General features: G+C 40.0%; 1 protein-coding gene and 1 long non-coding RNA gene across 4 annotated transcripts; both read right to left on the bottom strand.

Moving 5' to 3' along the window:
• Window positions 1-4,922: 4,922 nt before the first annotated feature.
• Window positions 4,923-7,562, bottom strand: arl3b (ADP ribosylation factor like GTPase 3b). Its single transcript, XM_076999469.1, has 6 exons — window positions 7,467-7,562; window positions 7,012-7,155; window positions 6,704-6,820; window positions 6,531-6,581; window positions 6,250-6,435; window positions 4,923-6,035 (listed from the first exon to the last, which is right to left on the bottom strand). Exons 1-6 carry the CDS (start codon window positions 7,467-7,469, stop codon window positions 5,988-5,990), a joined length of 549 nt encoding a protein of 182 aa, XP_076855584.1. The 5' UTR covers window positions 7,470-7,562; the 3' UTR covers window positions 4,923-5,987.
• Window positions 7,563-10,521: 2,959 nt separating this feature from the next.
• LOC143510286 (uncharacterized) lies at window positions 10,522-16,910 on the bottom strand. Of its 3 annotated transcripts, none has more exons than XR_013129942.1 (5): window positions 16,651-16,910; window positions 16,323-16,438; window positions 14,620-14,749; window positions 13,129-13,422; window positions 10,522-12,167 (listed from the first exon to the last, which is right to left on the bottom strand). It is a non-coding gene; the product is annotated as an uncharacterized LOC143510286 (long non-coding RNA). The 3 variants fall into 3 exon arrangements; XR_013129941.1 differs by having other exon boundaries at window positions 10,522-11,268; window positions 11,404-12,167; window positions 16,323-16,910; XR_013129940.1 differs by having other exon boundaries at window positions 16,323-16,910.
• Window positions 16,911-16,961: the final 51 nt, after the last annotated feature.

Here is a 16,961-nt window from a genome sequence, read left to right on the forward strand (position 1 = left end):
TGTTGGTTTTTCTGTAACACGAGTAATGGGTGAAGCTGTTTCTGTGGGATGGATCATGCCTTTTGTTTTTGCACTGTTAAAAAACATAATCAGGTGTCACAGAGTTTCCATGGTTACATAGTGTGAGTGTTGCCCACAGAGAAGGAGGTAATATATAAATGTATGCTGATATACTGGTGTATATTTTTTTTATAATCTACCCATATAATATTTAAAACAGGTCTTATATATGATGTTATGTAAAGTATGTATTTTATATATTTGTGCAGTGCATTACAATATTGGATTTTTTGTTATTATTGCTATTACGTGATTTTGATTCTAGCTTAAAGTTTATACACAAAATGTATTGTTCTAAAAATACTGCAATGATTTCTATGTTTGCTTGTTGTTTATTCTATTCAGGTTCCACCACTAATAACAAAACCAAAAGTAGTAGGAAAAATGTTAAATTAATATTCAATGGTGCTGGAAACAGCATGTGAAATGAATGGATTACCAATGTAAACCCTGTTTTAGAGCACAGAGGAGGACATGATGTCATCAAAACATTTAGTGAAATCAACATAATTATTTTGGTTTTCATTTTATATTAGTATTTATACTTTTTTGTCAAGGTCAATAAACAATGCGACATGATCTTGCATACATGTTTTAATTGTTTTGTATTGTTCATTGTTTTAAAACTGTTTTGCAAAATAATCTATATTTTGAAAAAATGGCAGTCAAAAGGATAGGAATGCCATTTCTGTGCTTGTTATTTTCATATCCAGAGAAAATTATATGAATTGCATTTGAATATTAAACACTGAATAATTTAATTGAATAATGAACTCGAATTTGAATAATGAATATAGAATAATTGTCCTCTGAAGGGAGAGGGCTGAATTATAGTTAAGATGGTGCGGTGGTAAATAGAGCGATGGTTTTAATCGCAAAACATGAATTAGAAATGGGCCTAGAATTAGAAATGGGCCTAGACTGACTAGATATCCAAAAGGGCAGAGCACTGTGGATTGTCCACTGTCTAGATGGAAGGAGACGCCTGCAGATTGACAGAGCTAGCTGAGTGCTGGCTCACTGGTCAGGAATGGGCAGAGATATGGGAAGGCCTGTCTAATTGCCTGTCTCAGAGAGGTGGGTACTCCGAGGATTCATTCAGGCTTAATAAAGCTTACGCATCAGACAGAGAGAGTGCATGTGTCAGCCTGAGCACGTCACTCAGTGAGGCAGAGTGTTTAAAATCAGTGAAACCGGGTGGGTGTTCTTCACATTCGCGCGTGCAGGGTGTTAACTCTCAAAGTGCGAGTGCGATACTGCTCAGGGCTCCATTAAAGGAACTGACTCCGAATTATGAGGAAAGAGGGGGAGGGTGACAGGTTGGAATGATAGTACAAATACTTACTGTCATCATCTGTTCTTCCCATTTTAAAAGCACGAACAAGAAAAAAAAATCTCTTAAAGAGACATGGGACCAAACGCAGTGGAAATGCTTATTACACTTACAAGTACAATTACAGAAATGCTTTTGATTCACCAAAACAGGTTTTCAATTGTTTACAAAACCAAGATTTAGGTTTCATTATAAGATAAAAAAAATTAATACAAATATTTCTCATGATAATGTGGGGCTGTGGGAAAGCACTGTGTCTAATAACTGAATAACTGAATCTTCATTAGATGCACACTTTTATAGTGCATAATTTTACAGAGGTCTGCCTACATTATGTTATAGACCATTACAGCTGAGAATCTTGAAAAATGACACATACACTGCACACAGCAAATTAAATTGCAACTACAAAAAATAAAAATAAAAGTCTCTTGACAATGGCGCCCTCTGCTTGATGATGCAGTGATAAAATAAGCATCTGTTACTAATTTGGTCTTATTTGGATGTTATCTAAAACTCAGCAGCTTAAACAAACAAATAAGCAACCCCCTCCCTATCTAGGTTAGGTGAGCTGCAGTGTAAAGTATAAACCACACCACCTGAGGTTTGGCGACGCCATCTGTTTCATTGCTTAATGGGGGGAGGTGGTAGAGAAAGGTAAGACGTAAGTGTATGATCTCTGGGACGGGGATAGAGAGCACACACACACACACACACACACACACACACACACACACACACACACACAAACAAGGGTATAGTATATAAACTAGGGTTAAAATGAGTTCAAACAATATGATTGTGTTAGATGATTTTCAATGTACCTTCAGTTATTATAGGAACGTCTCATACACATACACTCTTATATCAGGACCAATGTCGGCACAGTCGTCTACCAGGAACTTTTAAAGCTCGTCATGCTTCCCTTTGCTGACAAGCTTTTTGGAGATGGAAAATTCATTTTCCAGCAGGACTTGGCACCTGTCCACACTTCCAAAAATACCAATACCTGGTTTAATAACCACAGTGTCACTGTGCTTGATTGGCCAGCAAACTCGCCTGACCTAAACCCCATAGAGAATCAATGGGGTATTGTGAAGAGGAAGATGAGAGACACCAGACCCAACAATGAACGAGCTGAAGGCTGCTATCACAGCAACCTGGGTTTCCATAACACCTCAGCAGGGCCACAGGCTGATCGCCTCCATGCCACACTGCATTGATGCAGTAATTTGTGTAAAAGGAGCCCTGAATTATTATATTATAATTATATTATATAATATTCTAATTTTCTGTGGTAATGATTTTGGGTTTTCATTGGCTGTAAGCCATGATAATCAACAGAAATGAACACTTGAAATCACACATATAATACAGTGTCTTGCGAAAGTATTCAGCCCCCTTGAATTTTTCAAACTTTTGCCACATTTCGGGTTTCGAACATAAAGATATACATTTAAATTTTTTGTGAAGAATCAACAAGTTGGACACAATTGTGAAGTAGAATGAAATTTATTGGATATTTCAAACTTTTTTAACAAATAAAAAACTAAAAAGCGGGGCGTGCAAAATTATACAGCCCCTTTACTTTCAGTACAGCAAACTCTCTCCAGAGGTTCAGTGAGGATCTCTGAATGATCCATCCATCCATCCATCCATCCATTATCTGAACCGCTTAATCCCACTAGTCGGGGTCACAGGGGGGCTGGAGCCAATCCCAGCATCTCCAGGCGAAGGCAGGGTACACCATGGGCAGGTCACCAGTCCACCGCATGGCCAACACACACGCACGCACTCACACCTACGGGCAATTTAGAGTGATCAATCAACCTAACACGCATGTCTTTGGACTGTGGGAGGAAACCGGAGTACCCGGTGAAAACCCACACAGGCACAGGGAGAACATGCAAACTCCACACAGAGCAGCCCAGACCGGGAATCGAACCCAGACCGCCTTGCTGTGAGGCGACAGTGCTAACCACACCACCACACCACCATGCCGCCCCTGAATGATCCAATGTTGGCCTAAATGACTGATGACGATAAATAGAATCCACTTGTGTGTAATCAAGTCTCCGTATAAATGCACCTGCTATAGGATAGTCTCAGGGTTCTGTTTAAAGTGCAGAGAGCATCATGAAGACCAAGGAACACACCAGGCAGGTCCGAGATACTGTTGTGGAGAAGGTTAAAGCCGGATTTGGATACAAAAAGATTCCCAAGCCTTAAACATCTCAAGGAGCACTGTGCAAGCAATCATATTGAAATGGAAGGAGTATCAGACCACTGCAAATCTACCAAGACCTGCCTGTCCCTCTAAACTTTCATACCAAGACCCACCTGTCCCTTCTAAACTTTTCAAGTTGTACACTGCACAAATCTGGCCTTTATGGAAGACTGGCAAGAAGAAAGCCATTTCTCAAAGATATCCATAAAAAGTCTCGTTTAAAGACACAACAAATGTGTGGAAGAAGGTGCTCTGGTCAGATGAAACCAAAATCGAACTTTTTGGCCACAGTGCAAAACAATATATCACCCTGAACACACCATCCCCACTGTCAAACATGGTGGTGGCAGCATCATGGTTTGGGCCTGCTTTTCTTCAGCAGGGACTCAGACTGTTTTAACTCCAAATTTTGTGTTTGTTTAATATCCTTGTGTCATTTTAATTACTTTCCCTGTTTTCTTTTTTTGTACTGTGTACAGCACTTTGGTCAGCTTTATTGTTGTTTTTAAAGTGCTTTATAAATAAAGTGGTATGGTATGTTTAAAATTGATGGGAAGATGACAAGACAATGATCCAAAACAAAATCTACAATGGAATGGTCCACAAATAGACGTATCCAGGTGTTAGAATGGCCAAGTCAAAGTCCAGACCTGAATCCAATAGAGAATCTGTGGAAAGAGCTGAAAACTGTTCACAAACGTTCTCCATCCAACCTCACTGAGCTCGAGCTTTTATGCAAGGAAGAATGGGCAAGAATTTCAGTCTCTCAATGTGCAACACTGATAGAGACATACCCTGACACTGATAGAGACATACCCCGACACTGATAGAGACATACCCCAACACTGATAGAGACATACCCCGACACTGATAGAGACATACCCCAACACTGATAGAGACATACCCCAACACTGATAGAGACATGCCCCAACACTGATAGAGACAGACCCCAACACTGATAGACAGACCCCAACACTGATAGAGACATACCCCAACACTGATAGACAGACCCCAACACTGATAGAGACAGACCCCGACACTGATAGACATACCCCAACAGTGATAGACAGACCCCAACACTGATAGAGACATGCCCCAACACTGATAGAGACAGACCCCAACACTGATAGAGACAGACCCCAACACTGATAGAGACAGACCCCAACACTGATAGAGACATACCCCAAGCGACTTGTAGCTGTAATCGCAGCAAAAGGTGGCACTACAAAGTATTAACGCAAGGGGGCCAAATAATTTTGCATGCTCAATTTTTTATTTGTTAAGAAAAATTTTAATATCCAATACATTTCATTCCATTTCACGATTGTGTCCCTCTTGTTGTTGATTCTTCACAAAAAATTTAAATTTTATATCTTTATGTTTGATGCCTGAAATGTGGCAAAAGTTTGAAAAGGTCAAGGGGGGTACAAATACTTTTGCAAGGCACAGTATATGCATTTCACTTTTTGTATTGAATTACTGAAATAAATTAATGTTTTGATGATATTCTAATTTATTGAGATGCACCTGTATATGTACAACAGATACATTCAAGATAACACAAGGAAACTGTTAAAATTATGTATTTTTTTCTATAAGTGAAGCATTTATTTAGAGATCACAAGCAGTACAGTCAGAATTTGTAGAAAATAACTTCCATATATATATATATATATATATATATATATTACATATTAATGTTTATTTTAGACTTAAGCAGAAGAACATTTCCTGGTATTCTATGAAACACATCGATATTAAAGCATCCTACATTTTCAATACGTTACAAAAATATACTTGAGGGAAAAAAAAGTCATAAATGGTGGAATTTCATGTTATCAATGACCAAAACATCAGTCAATAAAATAACCTGTTCTGAAGCAAGGTTTGTGGTTCAAAACAAAGCAATGTGTGGATTACCTTACATTAGATCCCACTAAATGTGTATTTGGGCCTTAATTGCAAAGTCTTGAATGACATCCCATAATATGATGGGAAATGTAGTTTGCTTCCAACTGTACCAAAGACCATTCTGCATCAAGAGGTTGAAAACAAGTCAAGCAATATTTTCGGGAAAATAGAGAGTATTAAATGTGTGCTTGACAAAGTGGAAAAAAGTATGTCATAATGACACAAAAGTGTTTAAGATCAAGAATTAAGGGGGCTGGGAGTGGTATATAATGGCTTGAGTTTGTTTTGAACACAGCAAGCCTCGAGGAAGAGGTAAATGTGAAATGTACTTTTGTCTCAGAGGTGTCTTCATTTATATTTATACTTTTACATGTTTAGTGAATTGTACAGAGTTGTTTGTATGTTCCGAGGGGCACAGCGCCTTCCCTGGAGGAACTGCAGTGGGAATATGCAGGGCTACTTCCTCTTAGCATTCACACTCTTACACACCCAGTTCATGCCATCCTGAGAAGCAAAACAGTGATCTTTTCAAAACAATTCATGAATCTACTGTAATACATGTTTTATTTATGTTAAAAACATCAAAGCATAATTGCAACATTCTTACACTAGGGTTTTATTTATTTATTTACTGAGGGGGGGGGGGGGGGGTTATATGTCAGAAAACAGCTTTCTGTATGTGTGTGTACGTATGTTTATAGAGATGTTTCCTAATCACCTGGATACCCTCTCCAGTGAGAGCTGAACAGGCTTGGATCTGCCACACTCTGTCCCGGATGGTGTGCAGGTTCAGGCCCTCAGCAATCTCAGATGCAGGGGCTGCGGTGAGCAGGTCCTGCTTATTAGCAAAAATGAGAACTGGGACTGCACTGAGCTTCTCCTCATCCAGTAACTCAGCCAGTTCCTGTGAGGAGCAACGGACTACACTTGCCTTTTCTTCTTCAAAAATGTTAAAATGAGTTGGGAGAGCTGTATGCAAGCGTCTGTAACATCTGTTACCTGTCCCGTTTCTTCAAACCTTTTGCGATCCGCACTGTCTATGACATAAATCTGAAAAAGGAATTTTCGATCACATGAGTTTCAAAGAAATGAATGAATGGATGGATGGATTGATGGATGGATGTTCAAAGAAAAATTTTAATTAGCAAGATATAATGAATAGTAGCACTCACCAGAAGATCTGTATTTTCAAAGTAGTTCCTCCAGTAGGGCCTAATCTTACGCTGGCCACCAATGTCCCACACATTCAGTTTAAAACCCTGAGACTGCACACTCTTGATATTGAAACCCTTAAACAAAACCACATTATTCAGCATTATAATTTCGTTTAATACAGAGAATGCAATCTACTGTCTTACCTTTGTCATGCCTCTAATGAAAAGGGTCGCAAATGCACACGTGAAGAGTGCTGCAAGAATGAAAGTTCACTGGGGCTCTCCTAATAAAGGAAGCTAGATAAGGAGTCGTTGACTGTCTTTACCTGTGTGGGTGTGATGTGGCTGATGTCCTCCGATGCCAGCTGTTTGAGCAGAGTGGTCTTGCCACCGTTGTCCAGTCCGAGAAGTAAGATGCGAACCTCCTGATCCGGAGTGCTCTTCAGTTTTCGCAAGATCGACAGCAAACCCTGCAAGAGATCATTTGCTGGCGTGACCAGCGCCTCCACTGGGTGGACAGCGAGGACACTGGTGGACTGCGAGGACACTGGTGGACACTGGGTCGCCTGATTATCCGGGTTAGCGAGTTAATCTCACCCGAGACCTGCAGCCGATGACCACTCACGGTTTTACGTTTTCTTTTCTACGAAAACGCAAGTTCTCCTCGGCGGGGTGGCCGAATTCGGTTTAAGCGTTTCCGTGAATCGATAAATGTTCTCCTCTGCGTGCCTGCCGTCTAATTAAAAGCGTAAAATAAGGTTATTGCCGAGGATTTACTCACCATCTTGTGGTTGTGGCTGTGGAGACGCTGCCGGGGTAACTAGGGGCTGATGACGTTTCACACACGTCACGCGCGCAGGGGCGCGAGCGTGCGGCTGTAAACAGGGAGCATCTTATTAATAATAATAATAATACGGTGTTATTACTAAAAATTTTAATGTGTGCGTGCATGAAAAAGAGAAAATAAAACCTCATGACAGCAGCCTCCCCGCGCAAAAAATAATGGTGTTGGAGTTGCTAGATCTATTATGTATAGGCTAATGCTGAAAATGAAAAATATGGTATTGATTGTATTAAGATGGCTTATAGTAATTATGAGCGCGTATAAATGCGTTATTAAGATCTTCCTAATGAAGGGAACTGCTTTTACCCCCGGGGTGGAGGAAGGGTAAGATCCACGTGTTTCTACTATCGAACGCCGTTTGGGTCAAAACGTCTAGAATGACGTCCGTGTTAACACGTCAAATTTGGACGTCTTAAGACGTACAAAAATGCCGTGTTAAGACGTCACTTTTTGACGTCTTAAGACGTTTTAACGTCTTAACACGACGTTTAAAATTGGGTGCTACCACTTCATCAATTGCTGAGGGGAGAAATCCAAACACTGCCAAAAAGCCCCGCCCCCATTGTGAAAGCAGCAAATAGAGCAAAGAGGACACGGGACCCCTTCTCTTTAACCCCTTCAGACCCGAATTATGTTCCAGTAATGAAAAAATATATACAAATGCAATTTTCTGTCTGTAATGAACTCCAAAACAAGACTCAGTAAAAAAATTAAATATAATACTTTTATAGTATTTTTTTATGTCCACTGCAGTGGATGGTGGGTCTTAACTGTTGTAAAGCAATGCTATACAATATGTATAATTTTATGGTTTGTTTGTTTTTCCCTTTTTGAACATAAACCTGATCAATAGACTAAAAATGCTATCCAAGTTTTGGGAACATCTCTTATTATGAAAAAGTAATATATATAACAAGGAGAAATTAGTTGAAATTATGGATGCATGTACGATTCCCAGTACATTCGCAAACCTCAGAACTCCCATTGCAATGTGCAAGCCTACAAGGGCTTCTATTTCATGCACTGATGCACTGCCATCTTCAGAAGTTTTCTGATGACTCTGCAATAGTTGGTTGTATCAGCAGGGGTGAAGAGGATGAGTACAGGACAACGGTGAAGGACTTTGTCACATGGTGTGAGCTGAACCATCTACAGCTCAATGTGATAAAGACAAAAGAACTAGTGGTGGATCTAAGGAGGAACAAGGCACCAGTGACCCCTGTGTCCATCAATGGGGTCAGTGTAGACACTGTTGTGGACTATAAATATCTAGGGGTCCACATCGATAATAAACTGGACTGGGCTAAGAACACTGACGCCCTTTACAAAAAGGGACAAAGTCGTCTCTACTTTTTGAGGCACCTGAGGTCCTTTAACATCTGTCAGGTCATGCTAAAAGTCTTTTATGAGTCTGTGGTGGCGAGTGCTATCCTCTGTGCCGTCACATGCTGGGGTAGCAGACTGAGGAGGGAGGACGCCAACAGATTCAATAAATTAATACGCAGGGCCGGTGATGTAGTGGGTGTGGAGCTGGACTCTTTGGATGCAGTCTCTGATAGAAGGACGCTGTCTAGACTGCATGCCATTATGGACAATGTCTCCCATCCACCACACAATCTAGTGATGAGACATAGGAGCACATTCACCGCTCGTCTCATCACACCAAAATGTACCACAGAGCGTCACAGGAGGTCATTCCTACCTGTGGCCATGAAGCTCTATAACTCCTCCCTCAATACATGACACAATACAGGACACTACTGTTTATTTTCAGTTTATTTTTATTTTATTGTTAATTTTATTTTATTTTATTTTATTACATATTATGTGCAATACCTACTTATTTTACATTTTATTTTAAATTCAATATTAGGATGTTTATTCTTTATTATTTTGTACATATTTTTATATTTTATAGAGGTGTTTTATTAAAATAATATGCAAATGGTTGCACTGTAACAAAAGCAATTTTCCCCTGGGATTAATAAAGTATTCTGATTCTGATGCATGTTTGTAGCCCCTCACAGCAGTTTTTTCAGCATAGACATTTGTCATGGTGGTCATCAGCTCAAACATCTCTTGTGGAACGTATCATTTGAAGTAAGCATATGGAGTTAATGGTTCAGTGATGTTTGTGATAGGATCTTCCCAAGTAGTCGCCACTGGACGTTTGTTCTTTGTCAGGCTAGCATAAGGATCACCTTCACAATATAAAACAATCTCTTCCTAATTTTCCTGCCCTGATCCTTCCTCATCATGTAGTATCTCAAGAACAACGTCTTGTCCTATCACTGGTACTTCCTCATCTCCTGGAATAAATAATAAAAGTAGCTATATGTTCATACATTGTTTTATGGACAACAATGGGAGTGTTGGAGTACCAGTATTTAACAGATAGCTACACTTATCTACTCTTGAGAGACATGCACTCTACATCTTCACCATCATTACTATCCAAACTTTCAATTTCTGATATATTTCTGCTGTCAAATAACTGAAATATTAATGAATTTTTTAAATGGTTCTGATATTCCAAAATTTGTTTTATTTCTTATTTACAGAATGCTTTTGAAGTTTATGTATTCAACTGTAATTTATTTGTTCATTTGTAATAAACATCAAGTGACTGAGACTGCTTGCTTATTCTAAAACTTAGTGTAATGACATTAATTCAAAGTTGTATGTGTGTATGACCTCACTGTCTCAACCAATATTTTTACATTAGCTTCCTATAGCCATATACAAAGAATTAACATGACAATCATAGATTTAATATCAATTTGTTCTGTCTCACTACCCTGGTATCGTGAAATAACTTACACCATTAACAGTTTAGAACATATTTGGTAAAAGTTATACTTCATCAAGATGTGAGCTAGTAGCAGTTTAATCACAACCATGGGTATTGTCTTCTGTTTAGCAAGAATCGTTGGTTTCTTCAAGAAACAGGAGTGGGGATTTCCAAGAATGAAGTTTATTTGTATGTGCTTTTTATTCCAAAGTAATCTGACAGTCTACCAACACATAGGTTACATACAGAAAAAACCACACCCCTTGAGGTGTTAAAGAATTTACATACAGACATACATTGTCGGGGGAGAATCCCATATGGCAGACTGTAAGATAGCCCCAGCCGGGTGGTTGTTACGTCAAAGGAGCGCACCAAGGACAAGGGGCTTTTTATTGTCATTACATCTGAGCACAGGTACAGAGTGTGATGAAATTTTGTTCCTCCGGAACCATGGTGCAACACAAATCGACAGTACAACAGACAACAAAGTGCGGCAGGGTAACAAAACAATGTGCAAAATGTGCAATCTCACAGCAAGACATTACAATAAATACAACAGGCCAGAGACAATTGAGACATGGTGTAAAGTGCTGGTGCAGTGCAATGTGGTATGAGATAAGTGATGTACTGTGTCATATGGAACATACATGAACACAGTGGTTCTGAGGTAGTTATTAGGTCCTGTGGGAGAGCAGCAAATATTTCTGGTGGGGGGTTTCAGTGCGTGTGTGGGGACAGCTCAGTGTTGGTGTGTGTCAGTTCCGTGTATGGGAGTTGAGGAGCCTGATTGCCTGGTGAACAAAGCTATTACAGAGTCTGGAGGTGGAGGCTTGGATGCTCCTGTATATTTTGCCGGACGGCATCAGAGTGAAGAGACCGTGTGATGGGTGGGTTGGGTCTTCCACAATGCTGGTGGCTTTGCGGATGCAGCGTGTGGTATAGATGTCACTGATCGAGGGGAGAGAGACACCAATGATAGATGCAATCAAGATTAACACAATAGGTAAATAGAACAAAGAGAGGTCTCGCGGGAGATCAGTATAACTGGCATATGTATCATATTTAAGAGAGGAAGTTAAGTACCTGTTCAAAAATATCAGTTCCCAAACTGTCTCTTGCACTCCCCAAAGCATTTATGTTTTGCCTGAGGTGTCCCAATTGTTCTTCAGTAGGTATAAACTGATTAACAGGGACATCAATTGTTTGAGGCCAGTCAAAAGCAGGCACTCTAGCCCCGTGGCCCTCCGCTGCCCTCAATCCAACTGTTGCAAACGGGTTCCTGACCATCCCCTGGCACTGTCTGTTCATCTGCAAACACACCTTGAATGCCAGTGTGATGTTGCAAATGTTGTGACAGACAACCTTGCACAAAAATCTGATACGGTGACATGTGTTGAGCAGTTCTTAACTTGTGGTGGTTCCACTGACTAACAAACAACCTGAGATCACTTTGTTTATCTCCCTCGGATAAACCGTGAAGAGCCCAGATGTGTATTTCATTACTGGATTCCAATTTTCGTTCATTCTCCAGATATACAAACAACGAATGGTAGACGTTTGTAACACCTCTCCACACATCGCCTCACAGTCTCTCAATGCGCTGGTTATGAGTGCTCCTCCCTTGTAAAGCACTTCCCCTGCTTGAGCCTAGGAAGACATCCATAAAGAGACACATCACATTGTTTTCCCCTCCATGGTCACATCTGACCCTTGAAGGGACACCATACTGGCTGACCGCTCCAATGAACAGATCCATTACAATGTCACTTCTGTTGTTGTTCGACGCATGAAGGAACACCACAAGTCTGCTGTAACCATCAATACCTCCATGGATCACAATTCTCCACCTAAAAAATATGGAAAAAGATCAGGGAGTGACAGAAGAAGAAAAAACACATTAAATTAAAAGCTATTCACACAAATAGTTTGAATGTAGCTACAACGAGGACTACGCCTCTATGCTATGGTTGGGCTTTCATAGTGGTGGGGGGGGGGAGATCACTGCTGCATTCAAATGAATTCACACTTAATATAATGTCATTATTAGTCCCCCAATATCCCCCACTTATAACTAACAGACATCTTTATATCCAACCAACTTGGGCAAGCATTGTATGTGCAAGAGGTAAACAGTAGTGTTTTTATTCTCCTGTTTTAACATATAACCAAAAATCTTAAATGATAGTTGGGATGATGATTATTTTTGTAATAGTATAAAGATTCCAATCCATTACACCAGACTCTTAAATAACAGATATTATAAAGAGTACAGCATCCATCTTTTATAGCCTTGAATTGGAGGTTGGGTGACTGCTGCCCCTACTTTTTTAATATTCCATTCTTGCAGTTTGACCTGATTAGGTCCCATATGAGCCTCCACCATTTACTATATGGATATAAGTGGTACGCAGTTCAGTAGTTGTTGCTTTTAAAGACTTGACACCTATTGAATTTATGATTCAACAGTTACATTTAGAGCTGTTCCCATCCATTTCTAATACCATCTTGTTCCATTAACCCTGTTCCCATCCATTTTCTAATGTCTTAGGCAAAAACTGCATTTTCTTTGCAACAGATGTACTCTTTGTTCCTTCCTAGACACACAGTCCTGACCTGAACTAATCTAGACACAGACTTTGGACATTTTCCCCATTTACATTTATATTGTTGTCATTCCCTAAGATTATACAAGATTGAACTTAACAATACCAACTTCATAATCAATCAAAGAGTTAGCTTTACATTGGCTATTGACACAGTTGGTGCAAATAAATCAACTTAAGTAAAACAGTTTCTATTGCTACTTACTTAATGAGTTTATGGTTTCCATCTATATGCCACAGTGAATTTGGTCCTGCCACTCTGTATGTTCTTCTGTGAAGCCTGTGGGACATAGTCCGGAGAGCAGCACCTTTAGGATTAGTCCTGATTACACTTTGACGAACACGTCGTCTCTGGACTAGGACGCCTTCACCAGCAAACCGAGCCCCAACAGCTTCAGGTCCTATTTCGTCATTGGCAGAGACAATCTCCAGCACACGGTTGTCAAGTGCTTCATCTGATAGAGCTGTGTAACGGCCCCGGAAAGATAGATTGTACTGTCTAGAAACACAAAGTGTATAAGAATGCGGATTAGTTTTACGATAAGGGAAAGACATATTTTAATACTGTGCTACAGTAGTAAAATACAGTCAATACAGTCAACTGCTTTACAGTGAACAAATCATAAATCAGATACTAAAACAAACAGAACTCATTCACATATTTTAAGTGCAATTCCAAAAATGTGGCTAGTAAATTAGAATTTTCAACTGCTGTGTTATATGAATACAAAAGGACTACACTAATACACGAATCATGTATGTTTTTTTCAAAACTGTGATTTTATGCAAATAATTTAAATCAATCCAAGCTGCACTATACTGTATCTTGTAGTTACTCCACCCCCTTACTTGATATATAAATTTAATGTGTTTCCACTTAGAAATTCCTATTTAAATGTCCAAAATACACAAAAATTTGGATGGAGGGGGCCACCACTTTTAATCACAGATCATGCTCCATCATGCACTCTACTCCAGATAAGAGCTAATTAGCACAGGTTTCTGTTAGCTAATGGATCAGAGCTAAGCAGTGTTCTACTGTGAGCATATTAGCTTCCTTGTGATGCTGCATCAGTGTTAGTTCAAGACAGTGACTGTCTTCACATATATCATGTGTTATTCTACATCCTACTGGTGTGCAATTGTAACGTGGCTCGCGCCACGGAGCGAGAGGACGGACACAAGTGCTGAGAAGAGCGAGATTTATTCAGGGGAATACCGTAATCATCGTCGGATAGCCAGGCAGGGTCGATAACAGGAGGGCAGTCCGAGAAACATGCAAAGACAGGCATCACAACACAGGGAGCACGGGAAACAGGAGAAACACGAAAACGGTCAGGCACAGAGAACAGCGATGGGACAGACACGATCACAAATAAATTCAAAATACCGGACGAAGGACAAGGGAGACTCAGGGGCTTATATGCACAGACTATAACAAGGGGCAGGTGATGACAATGACACAGGGGTGTGGTAACAAACGAGGAATCAAAAACCAACGAGCAGGGCGGGACAAACAGGCAGGGAACACGGACATGAGGGAACCCAGAGTGACAGCTACGAGAGGGGGCGTTGCCCTACGTGACAGCAATTAGATTTGCAATTCCAAAATTTTGTGTTCATTATTCAATTTGTAGACAGAACAATTCACAAATGTTTCATATAAGTGCTTAAAAAAAGACCTATCAACACATACCTTAACCGTCATTTCACTGTGCTTCTTGATACACAGTTAAATTATAACATCTGCAACTGTTGTTGTGTTACTTGACACACTGATCTCCCCACGTGTCCTGCCCTTCGTGGTACAGTGAAACCAGGAAAAGCTATAGTCCAAGAGAAAGTAGCATAGAATTAATAAAAATAACAGAAAATGGAAAAAACAAATCAACTTCAGATTTGAAATAGAAAAACCAATGAGCCCAAGTAAAATGATTTGCTTTGGAATTTCATATGTTGGTTATACAGTTTATACAGAAATATTTTTGCAAACATTCAATTGCAGTTGTTACTGCTAAGGGTGTCACAATCAGTTAATAAGCTTAAATAACCTTTTCACATTCTATACATTTTAACTACATTTTTATCTATGATAAACGTATTTATGAAATCAGCTGGAGAGCATTTGAACACAACACTGTTACAAAGCTAACTAGAACAATGCATTTCCTGAACGAAATACTATAGGGCTTGAAAAGGTGTGCCCGTTATTAAGTTAGTTACTGTTGACAATTCAACCCTAAGCTAAAAATAAGGGTTGCAGATGTCTGCTTGGTGTATGTGTGTGTTAGTGTGTGGACTGGGTATGAGATATGTATGTGTGTGTGTGTGTGTGTGTGTGTGTGTGTTTGTGGAGTGGGAATGAAAGGTGTGTGTCTTTGTAGTGTTTATGTGTATGTGGAGTGGGTATGAGAGACCGGTCTTTATGTGTGTATGTGGAGTGGGTATGAGAGATGTACGTATGTGTGTGTGGTGTATATGTGTGTATGTGTAGTGGGTATGGGAGATGTATGTATGTGTGTGTGGTGTGTATGTGCAGTGGGTATGAGAGATGTATGTATGTATGGTGTACATGTGTAGTGGGTATGAGAGATGTATGCATGTGTGTCTGTGTGGTGTATATGGAGTGGCTATGAGAGAGATGTAGTGTAATATTATTGGGTTACTGTTTCTTTAAGTTGTGTGTGTGTGAGAAAGAGTGCGCGAGGAGCGAGAATGAGAGAGGAAATTTACTTCTGTTGAGTGAATTCGCTTGTATTAATGTTAAAATAAAAGAGAAGAGTTGTCAACAGTGTGTGCGAGAGATGTGCGTGTGTGCACGTGCGTGTGTGGGGGGAGGGGGAGAGACATTCCTCACACTAACTAATCTCTGGCTTGTTTAATGTGATTTGCACACTCCTAACAAACGGTCGTAGTTCGGGACATATTTAACTTATCACTTAACCGAAGAGATTGTATGAGAGAGGACCCCTTGGTGATGATTTTGGTGTAATTGTTTGACCCCAAAATGACAATTCGGATTTTGAGAAATTAACATGGGAACTAATGGAGCAGTTTTCTGTGCCTAGTGCCAAACAAATGCTCACAACTCTAAAACGAATCGATCAAATGATTAGATATCCCGGCGTGCCAGAAAGGACAAGTTTCTCTCCCATTTAAATTTTAAATGGAGCTTCTAGGTGAAGGTGTAAGGATTGTACAGCAGTTTATCCAGGAGAGTTTTGATAATTTTTCATGCCTGCACACCCTCTAGTCACACGGTAACTCGCAGTTGTAATTTGAAACCTCCATTCATTTCAATGGGGGGCTTAAACATTTTAAAACTTAAATTCATTCAAATCTATACATCCTATCGACTCAAATTACATAGCGGCTGTTTTATTTGACAAGCAAACTTACCATGTTGTTGTTGATTGCTAGCTTCCTGAATTAATTCACTGATGAGTCCAAGCATTATCAGCCACTTCGGCTTCAACCAGTCGGCCACTGGCCCAGCGAATGCTCGAGGCCATAGTCTCCAATCGGTTTCAGTCACATAAAACGTGATATAAATTCACTGTCGTAACATGACCCGTGTTCTCTACTTTCTACTACAAATATGTTGATGAACTCGGTTCAGAATGAAATACAATTCACTTTAAAATATCACGAAGCCACAACTACATTTATGTGAAGAAACCAGAGTATATCAAATAACTTTTGTACACTGTACTAATTGATAGCATACCTAGTTATAACAGGTTGTACATTATCGAGTTGCTGATCATCCGACGATAAAACTCGTGTACATTCTAAAAATGTTCTACGGCAGTCGTTCAAAAAATTCCTGGAAGCCATCGCGTTCTCTACTCGACCAAATTACCTGCGCAAATAAACCCACATGGACTATTCCAAACACACCTTCACCGCCTCATCTAAGTCACGTGATAGATACGTAGCCCCAGAACCAGCCCACGTAAGGCCCATGTGACCACAACGTAAAGCCCATGTAACCACATCGTAGAGGCCATGTCACCACAACGTAGAGCCCATGTGACT

Source organism: Brachyhypopomus gauderio, chromosome 3, assembly GCF_052324685.1.
Source record: "Brachyhypopomus gauderio isolate BG-103 chromosome 3, BGAUD_0.2, whole genome shotgun sequence".
Lineage (NCBI taxonomy): Eukaryota > Metazoa > Chordata > Actinopteri > Gymnotiformes > Hypopomidae > Brachyhypopomus > Brachyhypopomus gauderio.

What these genes read in the sequence shown, in the direction of transcription:
- arl3b (XM_076999469.1), bottom strand. An exon ending in GCCACATCACACCCACACAG is followed by an intron (nt 6,821 to 7,011) that starts GTAAAGACAGTC and finishes GTTTTGTTTAAG; the next exon opens with GGTTTCAATATCAAGAGTGT. An exon ending in TCACTGGAGAGGGTATCCAG is followed by an intron (nt 6,036 to 6,249) that starts GTGATTAGGAAA and finishes TTTGCTTCTCAG; the next exon opens with GATGGCATGAACTGGGTGTG.